Source organism: Zea mays, chromosome 10 (genome assembly GCF_902167145.1).
Source record: "Zea mays cultivar B73 chromosome 10, Zm-B73-REFERENCE-NAM-5.0, whole genome shotgun sequence".
Lineage (NCBI taxonomy): Eukaryota > Viridiplantae > Streptophyta > Magnoliopsida > Poales > Poaceae > Zea > Zea mays.
Genome location: NC_050105.1, coordinates 150808227 through 150822305, shown reverse-complemented (window position 1 = coordinate 150822305; position 14079 = coordinate 150808227). Strand labels below are relative to the sequence as shown.

The 14079-nt window shown below is 44.6% G+C and overlaps 3 protein-coding genes across 4 annotated transcripts; 2 read left to right on the top strand and 1 right to left on the bottom strand.

The window, feature by feature from the left end:
* Positions 1-1904: 1904 nt before the first annotated feature.
* LOC103642208 (uncharacterized) lies at positions 1905-3288 on the top strand. Its single transcript, XM_008665525.4, has one exon. The coding sequence runs from the start codon at positions 2529-2531 to the stop codon at positions 3081-3083; it is 555 nt and encodes a 184-aa protein (XP_008663747.1). The 5' UTR covers positions 1905-2528; the 3' UTR covers positions 3084-3288.
* A 1614-nt stretch (positions 3289-4902) lies between these two features.
* Positions 4903-9774, top strand: LOC100282369 (uncharacterized). The gene is made up of 7 exons (NM_001155281.2): positions 4903-5246; positions 6190-6235; positions 6394-6487; positions 6589-6662; positions 7494-7580; positions 7666-7776; positions 9190-9774. The coding sequence occupies exons 1-7, from the start codon at positions 5122-5124 to the stop codon at positions 9259-9261; spliced, it is 609 nt and encodes a 202-aa protein (NP_001148753.1). The 5' UTR covers positions 4903-5121; the 3' UTR covers positions 9262-9774.
* A 913-nt stretch (positions 9775-10687) lies between these two features.
* LOC103642207 (zinc finger MYM-type protein 1-like) lies at positions 10688-13871 on the bottom strand. 2 transcript variants are annotated; one of them, XM_008665524.2, is made up of 3 exons: positions 13395-13871; positions 12428-13293; positions 10688-12343 (listed from the first exon to the last, which is right to left on the bottom strand). In XM_008665524.2, the coding sequence occupies exons 1-3, from the start codon at positions 13399-13401 to the stop codon at positions 10775-10777; spliced, it is 2442 nt and encodes an 813-aa protein (XP_008663746.1). In that variant the 5' UTR covers positions 13402-13871; the 3' UTR covers positions 10688-10774. The 2 variants fall into 2 exon arrangements, with proteins under 2 accessions (XP_008663746.1, XP_008663742.1); XM_008665520.2 differs by having other exon boundaries at positions 12428-13871.
* Positions 13872-14079: the final 208 nt, after the last annotated feature.

The window sequence follows — 14079 nt, the reverse complement described above, 5'->3', positions numbered from 1 at the left end:
ACCAGGGGGACTCAGACTCAAACTCGCCACCTTCGGGAATTCTCAGAGGCGACTCGGCTATAATTCACCGGACTGTCCGGTGTACACCGGACAGTGTCCGGTGCGCCAAGGGAGGTCGGCCTCAGGAACTCGCCAGCTTCGGGAAACGCCAACGGCTAGTCCGCTAAAAATCACCGGACTGTCCGGTGTGCACCGGACTGTCCGGTGCGCCTCCGGAGCAACGGTCTTCTCCGCGCCAACGGCTCTCTGCCGCGCATTTAATGCGCGCTCTGCGCGCGCAGGAGTCAGAAACGCCCATGCTGGCACACCGGACAGCAAACAGTACTTGTCCGGTGTGCACCGGACACCCAGGCGGGCCCACAAATCAGAAGCTCCAACGGTCAGAATCCAACGGCAGTGATGACGTGGCAGGGGGCACCGGACTGTTCGGTGTGCACCGGACTGTCCGGTGCGCCATCGTGCAGACAGCCTCCCAACGGCCACTTTTGGTGGTTGGGCTATAAATACCCCAACCACCCCAACATTCATTGCATCCAAGTTTTCCACTTCTCAACTACTACAAGAGCTCTAGCATTCAATTCTAGACACACCAAAGAGATCAAATCCTCTCCAATTCCACACAAAGCCCTAGTGACTAGTGAGAGTGATTTGCCGTGTTCATTTGAGCTCTTGCGCTTGGATTGCTTCTTTTCTTTCTCACTTGTTCTTGAGATCACAACTCCATTGTAATCAAGGCAAGAGGCACCAATTGTGTGGTGGCCCTTGCGGGGAAGTTTTGTTCCCGGCTTTGATTTGAGAAGAGAAGCTCACTCGGTCCGAGGGACCGTTTGAGAGAGGGAAGGGTTGAAAGAGACCTGGCCCTTGTGGCCTCCTCAACGGGGAGTAGGTTTGCAAGAACCGAACCTCGGTAAAACAAATCTCCGTGTCTCACTTGCTTATTCGCTTGGGATTTGTTTTTGCGCCCTCTCTCGCGGACTCGTTTATATTTCTAACGCTAACCCGGCTTGTAGTTGTGTTTACATTTGTAAATTTCAGTTTCGCCCTATTCACCCCCCCTCTAGGCGACTATCACTAGTTCACAAGTCGGTCAAAAACAATAGATCTAATTGAAGCATATCGCTCGAATCTAGGGGAATCAAAACTTGTCGCGTAGAACAGTTCAGCTAGACTGGGGACCTGCTGGCTTGACGGATAGTTGATGCAGATCTGATCCTGCAGTAGTGTCAAGGTAGAGCGTGCTGATAACGTGTTGAGAACTACGTTACACGGATCACCATATCTGCTCCCTTCCACCCCGTCAGTAGTAGAGACACGAGAAGTCGTAAAAGCTCGTTCCCTTTCCCAGCAATTCACACATTCAGAGAACACACGAGACACGGTATGTAGGGTTGAACATCTGACCTCTTTCTCTCTGTCTTATGAGGGGGTATAGTTTCCTTTATATAGAGATATGAGACCCCTCAGAGATATAAGTTGTATTTGTCCACATAACACTACCAGTGTTTCTTAACATATACTCCCTCCGTTTCTTTTTATTTGTCGCTGGATAGTGCAATTTTACACTATCCAGCGACAAATAAAAAGAAACGGAGGGAGTACAACTGAACAAGGCAACGAAGAATGGTCCGATCATTATTTGGACCATGACATGCTAGCCCACAAACCACGGTATCGGCATACGCACAAAATATGTTACCTTTTAGCCACTCTTCTATCTTTAAGAGCTAGTTTGGTGATACAAGATTTAGAGAGGATCATGCGAAAAAAAACCCTATTGCTATTTAAAACTGAATAACAAGAGATTTCACCCGATAGATTCCCTCTAATTCTCTTGCCATGCACCAAACCAAAGCTAAAGATTTCTGAATTTAATAATACAATCTTTAATAATATAGATAAAAAATATGCCAAGCTAGTACGGACACTTGCTGACGGCCACAGGTAAGGAATCTAGAGGAAATGCAACGGCGTTATCTGTTGCACTACTTACTCGGCCCGTGGGCCGTGGCGTGGAGTGCGGAATCCTTGGCAAAGCGTCAGCGAGATAGCTGGGCCCGCTCATAAGTGTAATTGATCACTGTATCCACCGCAAATAGGAGGAATGCTCCTGCATTTTCCAGTGGGAGACGTAACATATGGAATACGCTTCCCAGCAAGGACGCTCCCTGGCCGCCTCAGCTCCTGACTCCTGAGCGATACGATTCAGTACTCGTCCTTTTCTAGACGACAGGTTGCTGCGTGCGTGATGGTGGGTGATGCAAGCAAGGGGCCGGGGCAGCTCTTACGAGTTACCACTAGCTAGCAGCCGCAAGGATGCAAATGCAAGCAACGACAACGTCCAAATAAACTACGCTATGTACATCAGTTCTCTACTCCCCTACCTACGTACACCATCGCAATTCGCAGGCAGATGCATCTCTCCCGTTTGTTTAGTCGTCTAGATCGCGCCGGTCCTTGTCGAAGCGGCCGGCCGCCACCACCTCCATTGCCGGCCTTGTGTGGGCAGCTAGCTAGCGACGACCAAAGCGATGCGACGCACCGCGCCACGCCACGCGCTCCTTCCTCCACCTGCGTACGTATATAAATATGTTAGAGGCACCTCGCGCCCTCTGCGCCGGCCAGTTCACCGCCCATCTCGATCGGTGAAATTGCACCGGCGATCGACGTACGGTAGGTCGGTAGCAGCAAAGAAACTAACCATGAGGCAGGCGAGGCCGTACTCGGGGATCTTCTGCGGCGGGGTGTCGGCGCGGACGGGACCGCACGCGCTGCCGCTGGCGCGCATCAAGAAGATCATGAAGCGCTCCGCGGGGGAGGCGGCGGCCGCCGCGGACGGCGGCGCCAGGATGATCTCCGGCGAGGCGCCCGTTGTGTTCTCCAAGGCGTGCGAGCTCTTCGTCGCCGAGCTCACGCGCCGCGCCTGGGCCGCCACGCTCGACGGCAAGCGCCGCACCGTGCACAGGGAGGACGTCGCCACGGCCGTGCACAACACCGACCTCTTCGACTTCCTCGTCGACGTCGTCACGGCGGACACTGCTGGTGGAACCGGCGGCGGCGGGCACGACGGCAACGGCGCGCTCTAAGCTGCATGGGGACGAATTTTCAGCCGTTTGCTTGAGCCCACGATGCTCTAGTGCAGTGACTCGTAGTCGTAGCAACTTCTCTCATGCAATCCTATATGCTACTAGATCTCATATACGTACTCATTCTCTGAAAATGATACGAACCCCAACCAATAAGCACAGCGCCGACTGAAAACGTTGAGAAATTCACATGATTTCAGTTTCAGCGGCCTTTGTGAAACGCAGGGTTTCACCAAAATTATGTCACAAAAAATTCGTTTAAAACGGCAGCTCGACCAGATCCATGGCCTGCTTGTCACCTCCTCCTCCCTCCGCCGCCGACGCGGTGCACTGCCGCGTCGTCAAGGAGGGGCTCGCCGCCGTGCCGGCGTCGGCAGCCCGCTGCTAGCGGTCTACGTCTCTGGTGGGTCGCTGGGTGACACGAGACGGGTGGGTGTTCGACGGTTTCCACGCGACCGAGCCAGGTCCGTCGGCCTCTCCAACAGGATGGTGTTGGTGTACGTCAAGGCCGGAGACATGAGGAGTGCGCAGGAGGTGTTGGACGCGATGGCGGTCAGGGACGTCGTGTCGTGGAACGCGATGCTTAACCCGTACGTCAAAACGACGGACGTCGTGGCGACGAAGTAGCTGTTCGCGGCGATATATATGCCGGTGAAGAACGTCATATCATGGACGAAAATGATCAGGGGGCTGTCGAACGTGGGGGTGATTCGCCGGCATGATTTGGAGAACTATTTGTAGTAGTTGTTGATGATGCTCTTAGACATGTTTGGTAGAAAGAGATTAAAGAGACTAAAAATCCTTTTGCTATTTAAATTTAAACAACAAGAGAATTTTAACTCCAATCCTCTGGCTCCCAAACAAACCTCTACCTGATGTCCTGAGACTGCATCCTCTCGAGCTCAGGCATGGAAAAGCCGACGACGCTAGCCAGGCTGTTTGGTGGTGTCATGAGGCCGTGTCGACGAAGTGGTGACCGGGCTGCGGAGCGGGCCACCTGATTCTGAAGTCTGGAGGGCGCCGCTTGGCGGGTATAGGAAGACGGCTTCGCATCAGCCGAGGAGGCGATAGCGGCTGTGGTTGAGCCAACTGGTGATGAGATGTGGGTGCCAAGTGCCATTGACATGAGAACTCAGATGCTGATTCTTTTGGTTGAGCTGAGCTGATTGTTTTGGTTTTCTTCAGTCAGGAGTTTTAATTCTGTAGCCGACTTTCGACAGTAAGGACTCGTTTGGTTACTTTAGTTTAGGAACTAAAGTTTAGTTAGAAGACTAAAGTTTAGTTAGAAGACTAAAGTTTAGTCCCTAGTTCTAATGACTAAAAGTATTCAAAATGCGTTAAATGAATCATAAGATGACTAAATTATCATTAACATTCTTCCGATATTAGCGCAGCTGAAATAAAGGATGAACAAAACGTATAATATATATGGTTTAGTCACTTTTAGTTACTTCTTGAAGGACTAAAAATTAAAACAGTTTAGTCCCTATTTTAGTCCCACCATTTAACAATTTAGGGACTAAATATGATTAAAATATAAAGACTAATCTTTAGTCCCTCTAACAAAACGGGGCCTAAGTCGAAAATATATATCCCTGTCGAATTGTCAAGCACTGCCTGATCTGGAACGATTTCTTTTATCTGTACTGATTTTTGTATCACTGTTCATAATCGGATGCAGTGAAATTCGTAAGCGTTTACTAATACGCGATTCGAAAATAAAATCGTAAACGTCGAATTCCTGCAGGCCGCTACGACTACGAGAGACAGCAATCGAACAAGTTGGCCTGGAAGTTGAAACGGCTGCGAGATGGATCGTACGGTTCACGTTAACAGCTGCCCGGTGTCCCGGACCATCCTGTCCATCCCTAAACGAAGCCCTGCCCCGTTCTGAATTGTGATCGAGACGAGACCCTTCGACCTTCGCAACGCCTCCCCAGCAACCTCTGCTCCGCCGCCTCCGGCGACCGCCGGAACCCGTGGTGGAGGAGGACGTGGAGAGGGAAGATCTCGCCAGATCCAAGGAGGTGGGGACAAGATGGTGAGCTCCTCGTCGTCGGTGGTTAACGTGTACCCGCTCGCCAACTACACGTTCGGCACCAAGGAGCCCAAGATGGAGAAGGACACCTCCGTCGCCGACCGCCTCGCTCGCATGAAGGTCAAGTAAGTGCGCCCCGCCCGTGCTCGGTTCGGACCCCCTCCGCCGCCCCGACCCTAACCCTAGGTTTAGCACTCTCGCCGCAAACCCCAAACCCTAGCGCTCAGATCACAGAAGAACTACTTGGTTTAGCTTCTAAGTTGGCGCGGAGTGTTGCTTGAACCGAAGAGGATTGGACAGCGTTTCTTAGTCTACTGTTCTCAGCGACGTTGCTGCACGGACCCGGATCATTTCTGTAAACTACTTGAATGGGACATAGCATGTTAGATGGGGTTATTGTGCATTTGTGCGACATGGTTCCTTGAAGAAGAAGAAAGAGTAGTTGCCATATCTGGCAACATAGTACTGAGGTTGCATTTTGTTGGTTCTTTTGTCTTGTTTGTTGAAGTTTTCAGTTGAGTTGAGACTGGAGAGTATATTAGGTGGTGGGTAGCAGGGTTTTACACTGCTTTTTGAATAACAGCAGAGCCAGTCAAGTTAGAATTCTTTACTTTTCAAATTAGGACATTTCCCTGCCTGCTTTAGGCTGTGTTACTTTCAAGTAGGCGTTATTGAATAGTTCCAGCCTTTCATTTTTAGCAGGTGTAGGATGGATCTTTAATTACTTGAGCACACCACAAATAGCTTTACCACACAGCTGTATCTGTAAAGGCAATGGTGCAGAGTTTCATCAGGTCAAATACACCAGAAAGGAAGTGATTTTTTTTTAAAAAAAATTTGGCTTTTTTGTTCAGTTGTTTGTAACAATCAGTATGGTAACTAAAGTGGAAATCTATTTCTTGATAGATGCCCATACTCTTGTCTTGAACAGCGAGCTCTATATTTATTTGTCGTTTCTGAAAACATTCCGATTTCCAAAAGTTAGTCTCTCTTGGTAGTTATGTTCTTGTAAGCCCGTTCCATCCAATGCACCGTAAGTTAATTGCTACTCACTCCTGTCTATGACAGCTACATGAAAGAAGGAATGCGTACAAGTGTTGAAGCAATCCTATTGGTACATATCTTTTTCATCAGTATTTCCTCAAAAGACTCCCTTTCGAATGAGATGTCAAATGGCTTGTGAACTTGAAGTAGTTTATGATTGTTAGCTTATTAATGAATTTGTAACTTGAAAGAAAACCTGATATCTTCACTTGGCACTATCCTATATAGGTGCAAGAGCACAACCACCCTCACATACTGCTCCTGCAAATCGGAAATACATTCTGCAAACTTCCTGGTGGACGGTTGAAGCCTGGAGAAAATGGTGAGTATCTGTGCTCATCTTCTGTTTAATCCATTGTAATGCTAATTCTATCCGCTTATGTATATGTTTACTGACTCATGTGACTGGGCTGTTACTTGCAGAAATCGAAGGTTTGAAAAGAAAGTTGTGCAGCAAACTTGCTGTGAACTCGCCTTCCTTTCCACCTAACTGGCAGGTAATGTATTGAAGAAAGAGATATGATAGAGCTTGTAATCTGTTAGTCGTTTAGTCATGGGATATTTGAATTTGCCATAATTTAGTTGTATCTGACTATTCCCTAGTTTATCATGCTGAATGGTAATTATCTGACCTTTCCATCCCAGTATATCTGATTCATATAGGGTGATTTAATGTTAATCTAGAGAAGGAGAAAATGCATCGCATATCCAGGCTTTCTGCTTTCCTCAAATCATCCTCAGCTCGCTATTTGTCTTCCTGTTGACCTTTAATATTTAGAGCATATATGTTAACAAAAAATGTTTAGAGCAATAGAGCATATAATACCAAACCTATAGCTTTGGGTGTTCTATATTGTGGTATGCATAAGTGGAAACATTGGCATGGTTTGTTATTTGCACATCCATCAGTATCACAGGCCTCAAGATGTGACATACGAACTGGCAGACCCTCCTTGGTTAGTGTGATGCTATCTTTTTCCATCTCTACTTCACATAGAAAAAATTGTGTAGAAGTATAGGTATAGGTAAATATGGTGAACTTTCATCATAAGATGGAAGTCAAGGATTCAGTATGTTACCACATCCATGCTCAAATACTTAAGTTTATGCTTGACTGGACACAGTAAATATCTGTTTACGGACATAAACCTTCTTTTCATTATCTTAATTGAAAGGCAGAGCTCCTACCATCACATTCAAAAAATCTGGGTACTGTTTCCTGTTCTACATGTTTAAAAAGTATCATATGATGCTTTCAAACGGTTGAGCTAGGGCAGCATAAATCTCTTCCCGTAGTTAAAAAAGGTGTACATGATTGTCACTTCCAGGTTGGAGAGTGTGTTGCTGTGTGGTGGAGGCCGAATTTTGAGACTGTGATGTATCCTTACTGCCCTCCACATATCACCAAGCCCAAGGTACATTGTTGCTTTGGGAGCATTTCTTACCTGTGCTGTACTGCTGTTAGGATCAGATAATTGGAATGGTCAATTTGTTGAACAGGAGTGCAAGAAACTTTTCATCGTTCACCTATCCGAAAGAGAGTATTTTGCTGTTCCAAGGAATTTGAAGCTGCTTGCTGTTCCGCTCTTTGAACTCTACGATAATATTCAGGTAATGTAGCATTCATAGTCCTGTTGTCAATGATGTCCTACAGAACTTTGGGAACCTTTACTCATCCATTGAGTGGATGTGATATATGTTCTGGAACAAGGAATTAAATTTGGTCTTTTATATAAGTAGTGATTGTGAAGTGCAGGCTTGCCACAGTGGTGAGAACTGTCTCACTGAGTCACGAGGTCACATGGTTTGAAACAGCCTCTTCGCGTCTGCGGGGGAAGGCTTTCTTGGTTTATGCCTTTCCCAGACCCCACTCATGTGGGAGCCACCTACACTGAAACTGTCCTGCCCATATAAGCAGTGATTGCAAAGGCATTCTTGTTTTACCTATTTTGATCTGGTTAAACTTATTTGTTTTCTATCGCCTCTGCTCCAAATATAGGTTATTTTAGCTCTGTCCTTAGTCAAACTACTCTAACTTTAACCTTGTTTAAAAAAATGTGCAAACATCTAAAATTATGAGGTACTTTTCACTAAATTCTCCATGAAATGTCTTGACAGTAGATTTATCAGGGACTTATGTATGTTAATAAATATATTTTTCTAAAGATTTGGTCAAAGCTAGCGGAATTTGACTTGGGACAAAACTAAGGGCCCGTTTGGCACAGCTCCAGCTCCTGATTCTAAGCGAGGATCTGGAGGAGTCGTGCCAAACGGGTATTTTTTAAACTGATTCTCGTGTGGAGCCGAAAGATCGGGAGTCGTTTTTGTGAAGAAAGGTGGGATCTAAAAAAACCTGCTCCACCCTCCCTTAAAACAGCTCCTCAACCAACCAAATATGGACCTCCCCTTAAAGTTTGATCGAAATTACCCGCAATTGCCATTGGACAAAAACATAACGAGCTAATTTATGGATTAAACATTTGAGACCATTTTATGCACTACTATGATGGGAATATTTTATATGTTATTGTTTCATAATTTTTTTCGTATATGCATCCTACTTATTGGTTTGTAACAAAGTTGAACTGCAAAGGGTAAAACAGATAATCGCCACAGACCACCAACTTTCAGAAGACAAGAATCAGTTTACTTGTCAAACGGTTTTAAAAATGATTCTGATTCTTTAGGAGAATCAGGAGGATCAGCTCCTCACGAGGATCAGGATCTGGAGCTAAAGAAGCAGGAGCTGGAGCTTTACCAAACAGGCCCTAAATTGACTTATATCACTTCTTTAATCTACATCACTCTGATTCCAGCAACACAAGTCTACTTGCTACTTAAATATGTTATTGCTAGTTTGTTGATATTTGACCAAATATGTTATTCCGAGTGTTTCCAGCCATCACTGTTGTACATGGTTTTGCTTCTTTTGCTTGGGATCCCTGTTGCTAATTTTGTTAGTGTTTGCTTTCAGGAATTTGTTAAATTTTGTTTCTGAAACTTGTTTCATATACATGAATGCAGCGATATGGGCCTGTCATCTCCACCATCCCTCAGCAGCTTTCTAGGTTCCAGTTCAACATGGTGAGCTCTTAGACGGTGTCCAGCAGTTTACCCATATAGTCATCCAAAACATTGTTTTTGTACTATAGACTGCACTGTTCCCAGAGTGGAGTTTAAATATAGGTATGTGGATGAGTAAGCTGCTGAGATAGACTTAGGGTGATGACACAAGAAGATAGTGTGGCCAAGACAGCTATTTTGTTGACTTCCGTTGAGATGGATCTTCAACATGCTGAGCTAGCTGATCAACGTGCCTTGACTGGTTTCATTTCATTGTGCTGGATTTTTTTTATCTAGACATGTATTTCTTATTGTATTTTTGTTGAATTACTGTGTTACGTATCATCCCAGGGGCAGATCCACTTTAGGTCACATGTACACCTGGTAGCTTTTGTTTTTTCTTTTTCCATTTAAAAAAGCGAAGTTAGTGTGTATAAAGCATATGCATGTAACTGGATCAAATCCTCATGCAAATAGCCTGCCTTTGGGAGGGTTTGAGGTACTCGGTTTAGGCGTTTAGGCCCTCTCCAACTGATTTTCCGTATACATCATTCTATGGCTATGTTTAGATACTCTCTTATTCACCTTAATCTATGTGTATTGGGGGTGAATACGAGAGTACCCAACTTCTGCACTATGATTGACATGTAGGCCCTACTTATTATCTTCTACTTTCATCCTATCCACGAGGCATTCCCCTAGTGTTTTAATGAGGTGTTTGGTTTGATGAATCACTCTATCCAAAATGAAGTGATGCATCATAGATCTATTCCTAAAATTTGATGGGATGACTCCATTTCACGTATTAATGCTAAACAATTAACTATGAGGAATGAGGTGGTGACGGATTAACTCACTCTATTACACAAACCAAACAAAAAATTGAGAAATGAACACTAGGCAAGCAGCTACTCCCATGAGGTTCGTGCTCAAGATCCCGCTCACCTGAAGGGACACGGATCACATCGATCGCTTCATGTGTAAGTCTCTCTGTCTGGGGTTCGTCTCCCTGATCGAAGCTGCTGCAGCCTCCTCTTACTCCGGGCCCCAACGCCTTTACATATACATAGGTTCCCACATGCGCAGGAGCGTCTCTCTATATATCAGAACCGAAGTATATATGGTATGGTACAGTACAACGCTGCCTGCACTGCACATGTTGTTCATGGAACAAAACCTAAACATTTTTATATATGTCCGTTTATTAATTACATGCTTGGCGTACGCTGTGCTCCAGGCCCACGAGAGGCATCTCGGTGTTTGCCAGCCTGAGGCTCATAAGCATGTTGTTGCCTGCCACGACTTATTCTAGTCCACTCAATACAACTATACAGTACACACATTGATCTTGTAGTTGCGCACAGGGGCGAATCTAGGATAAATCTCCACCGGGGTCGGACTTACGACTCATAATTATCAAACCCTATGCATAATAGGGTGACATAACGAATATTGATAATATAATGATAAAATTTAACACGTATAATAAAAAGACAAAATTAGCAAAAACATAACATGATAAAATAAGCTTTTACAAGTGTACCTTTTATAATTTCACTCTACGATTGTGTCCATCCATCTTCTGGAATCGAACTATCACATCATTATTTGAAATTGTATCAAGAAGTTCTTGTTCCATGAAGCTAATGACACAATCATTCATAAAGTCATCACCGATCCGGTTTCGTAGGACCGTCTTCACAATTTTCATTGCTGAAAATGATCTCTCTACTGATGCAGTTGCAATAGGGAGAACTAGCACAAGTTTGAGAAGCCGATAGACCAATGAAAAAGCAAGATGTTTTTTTGTATCCACCATTAGTTTACCGTGCTCAGAAATAGTACCCAATTGAGCAAATCTTGCATCAGCTCTCACATTATCAATGTAACAATGAAGTTCACTACTGAGATCATCTAGTTCCACTGGGCTGAAATCATCAGGGTATGCCTTAGCCAATTCCATCAAACTCTCATGTTTAAAGGCACCAAAAGAATTATTGGGACTAAAAGCAGCCATGTGGGTAAGCAATTCAGAATTCACCTCATTGAAACGATCATTGAACTCTATAAGCTGTAAGTCAATAACAGGGTTCAAGCAATCATATCTATAGTGTTGATAGTTAGTTCGGTTGGTTCTTTGCCTAGGCTTGTGGCGATTAATGTACTCATGATCCATGTCCAACTTCGGAATACCATGTTTTTCACAAAAGGATAACACATCCTCTAATAGAGAATCCCAACCATCATCCCTAATTTGCTGAAATCTCTGCTTTGTTAACTTCACCTCTACCATGGCCTCTAAAATGTCTTTATCTTTCCTTTGTAATGACAATGACAAAGCATTTGCATGGCCCAAAATAAGCAACATTAACTGCAAGTGAAACACAAAGTCAAAATCCATCAAATAGTCCATGAGACCACGTGCTTGGCGTCTCTTGGCATCATTTGGACCTTCTTTTTCAACGTATTGGAGAACTTCAATTACATCAGGGAACAAACTGCTTAACCTCTGAAGGGTTTTAAAATGAGACGACCAACGAGTGTCACCGGCTCTTTGAAGTGATTGTTCTTGATTTAACCCCGTTCCGCTTCTAAGTTGTCCACTACATATGGCTTTGCTAACTCTTTCTTGCTGACATTCTCGAATCATATCCTTTCTTTTGCAAGAAGCTCCAGCAACATTTATTAATAAGGATACCATATCAAAGAAATCACTAATATCATCATTTTTTTTTGCTACCGCAACAATAACTAACTGGAGTTGGTGAGCAAAGCAGTGGATGTAATATGCAGAGCTATTTTCCCTCAATATTAAAGCTCTTAAACCATTGAATTCACCCCTCATATTGCTAGCTCCATCGTAACCTTGTCCTCTAACTTGTTTTATGCTCAATCCATACTTGCCAAACAAACTATCAATGTTAGATTTAAGACATGAAGCTGAGGTCTCTTTCACATGAACTACACCAATAAGTCTCTCTTTTATTAACCCAAGCTTGCTAACATATCTCAAAACAACAGCCATTTGTTCCTTACCAGAAACATCAGATGACTCATCTACCAATAAACAAAAGACGTCACCACCAATTTCTTCAATGATAGACTTCACTATTATCTGAAAAAATATACAAACATTGTTAACTCAGCTGAATAGACAATCAGTACTTTTGCAAACTAAAAAAACAGTACCTTTTCTTACCTCGGCAAAACAATTTGCAATATCCTTTTGGATTTCTGAGGCCAACATTTGGGCGTTCCCCAGCCCCAGGGCCTTATTTCTTTTGTCATTTTGCTTTGCCAAAAGCTTCACCAACTCCCGAAAATTTCCTTGATTTTTAGACTTTTCTGATTCATCGTGACCACGGAAGGCTAAGCCTTGATGCAACAAGTATCGGACGGCATCAATAGAAGTATTTAATCTAATAAGATACTGCTCCTTAGTGATATTCTGTTGCTTGCCAATAGCACTATCAATGGACTGATTAGGCTTCATCAAATTGTCGCATCTTTTTACTGCCGTGTTATGAAAACTGTCAGGTCCGGTGCCTACATGATCTTGGAGCCTTTTCAATTTGTTAAAGCCATCCCAACCATCTTTTACAAATGCATCATTACCACCTTGGCCCTCATTGCTATCTCTGAATAAGTAGCATTGCAGGCAAAAACATTTATCTACTTTTATACTGTACTCTAACCAATCATATTTTGTGAACCATTCAGGTTGAAACCGACGTGCATGACCTGCTATGATCTTCTGTGGATATTTAAAGCCAACAGGTGGTCTAAAAGGACCTCTGATCAAATACTTCTTTCTAATTTCATCTTGGAGCTTTTGTCCTATGTAATCAGATATGCTTCTTCTATCTGCTGGATCGTAAGGAAGCTCATCAAAGTTTACCTGGTTTCGTGAAACTCGCAAAGGACGATGACTCGCTGTACGGTCAAGGTTAGTGTTTGATGCATTTGCTCCCCTTCTTGATGTCTCTCCATCGGCACCAGGATCATTAGAGTCACTAGCTGGAGGCAATTTTCTTTTCAAAAACCGTTCCATCAAACTTTGGTTCCCTATCAAATTCGTGAACATTGAACAAAATTAAAATACTAAAGGATATATGATATAAGCATGAGATGCAAACGTGAGTCAAAAATCAAAATCTTTGTCTAACCTGGCATAACGTGAGTTGGAGACTTGGAGGAGGTCCAACGCGGCGGCGCGATACCTTGCAGCCTACCGGTGCCGGCCTGGCGAGGGCGAGGAAAGGAAGATAAAACTGTGCTGCGCCGTCCGCGAGCCCTGAGAAACGAGAAGATGGATCGACGCTTTGGTGGTGGCGCCGCGCCGTCCGCGAGCCGTCAGAAATGAAGACAGATCGACGCTTCGTTGGTGGACTACTGCTGGGCTGTGGGCTATCGCAAGACACGCAAGGACTAATCAACTGGGCAAGCTGGGCCGCTCGGCGCTCGGCGCTCGCGCTTGCTATCTGCTGGGCTGATTAACTATAGTCTATAGAGTGATTAGCACCAGCCGCCGGGGTCAATGCATTTTTTTATTGGGGTCAACCATGGTGAAAAAACATGGGGTATAAGTGATTTTGCCAAAATCGTTGGTGTCAGCCGACACCGATGACTCCACATAGAATCGCCCCTGGTTGCGCATGCACATTCTTTAGTGTACAATAAATTGTAATCAAATACAAAAGGCTATGCCTGGCACCAACTATACATCGTACTCGGTACGGTACGGGTCTTGGCGTCGAGGTGAGACACGACCCCACGTACATAGTGGACTGACACATGAACCTAAACACTCACTCCGTCACATCACTTGGCGTCTAGGGGCACAGTACTAGA

Coding starts and splice junctions, on each gene's coding strand:
- LOC100282369 (NM_001155281.2), top strand. CDS start 5,122: ATGGTGAGCTCCTCGTCGTCGGTGGTTAACGTGTACCCGCTCGCCAAC. Junction 6,236..6,393: donor GTGTTGAAGCAATCCTATTG/GTACATATCTTT, acceptor TATCCTATATAG/GTGCAAGAGCACAACCACCC. Junction 6,663..7,493: donor CCTTTCCACCTAACTGGCAG/GTAATGTATTGA, acceptor TGTCACTTCCAG/GTTGGAGAGTGTGTTGCTGT.
- LOC103642208 (XM_008665525.4), top strand. CDS start 2,529: ATGCGACGCACCGCGCCACGCCACGCGCTCCTTCCTCCACCTGCGTAC.
- LOC103642207 (XM_008665520.2), bottom strand. CDS start 13,312: ATGTTCACGAATTTGATAGGGAACCAAAGTTTGATGGAACGGTTTTTG. Junction 12,344..12,427: donor TTGCAAATTGTTTTGCCGAG/GTAAGAAAAGGT, acceptor ATATTTTTTCAG/ATAATAGTGAAGTCTATCAT.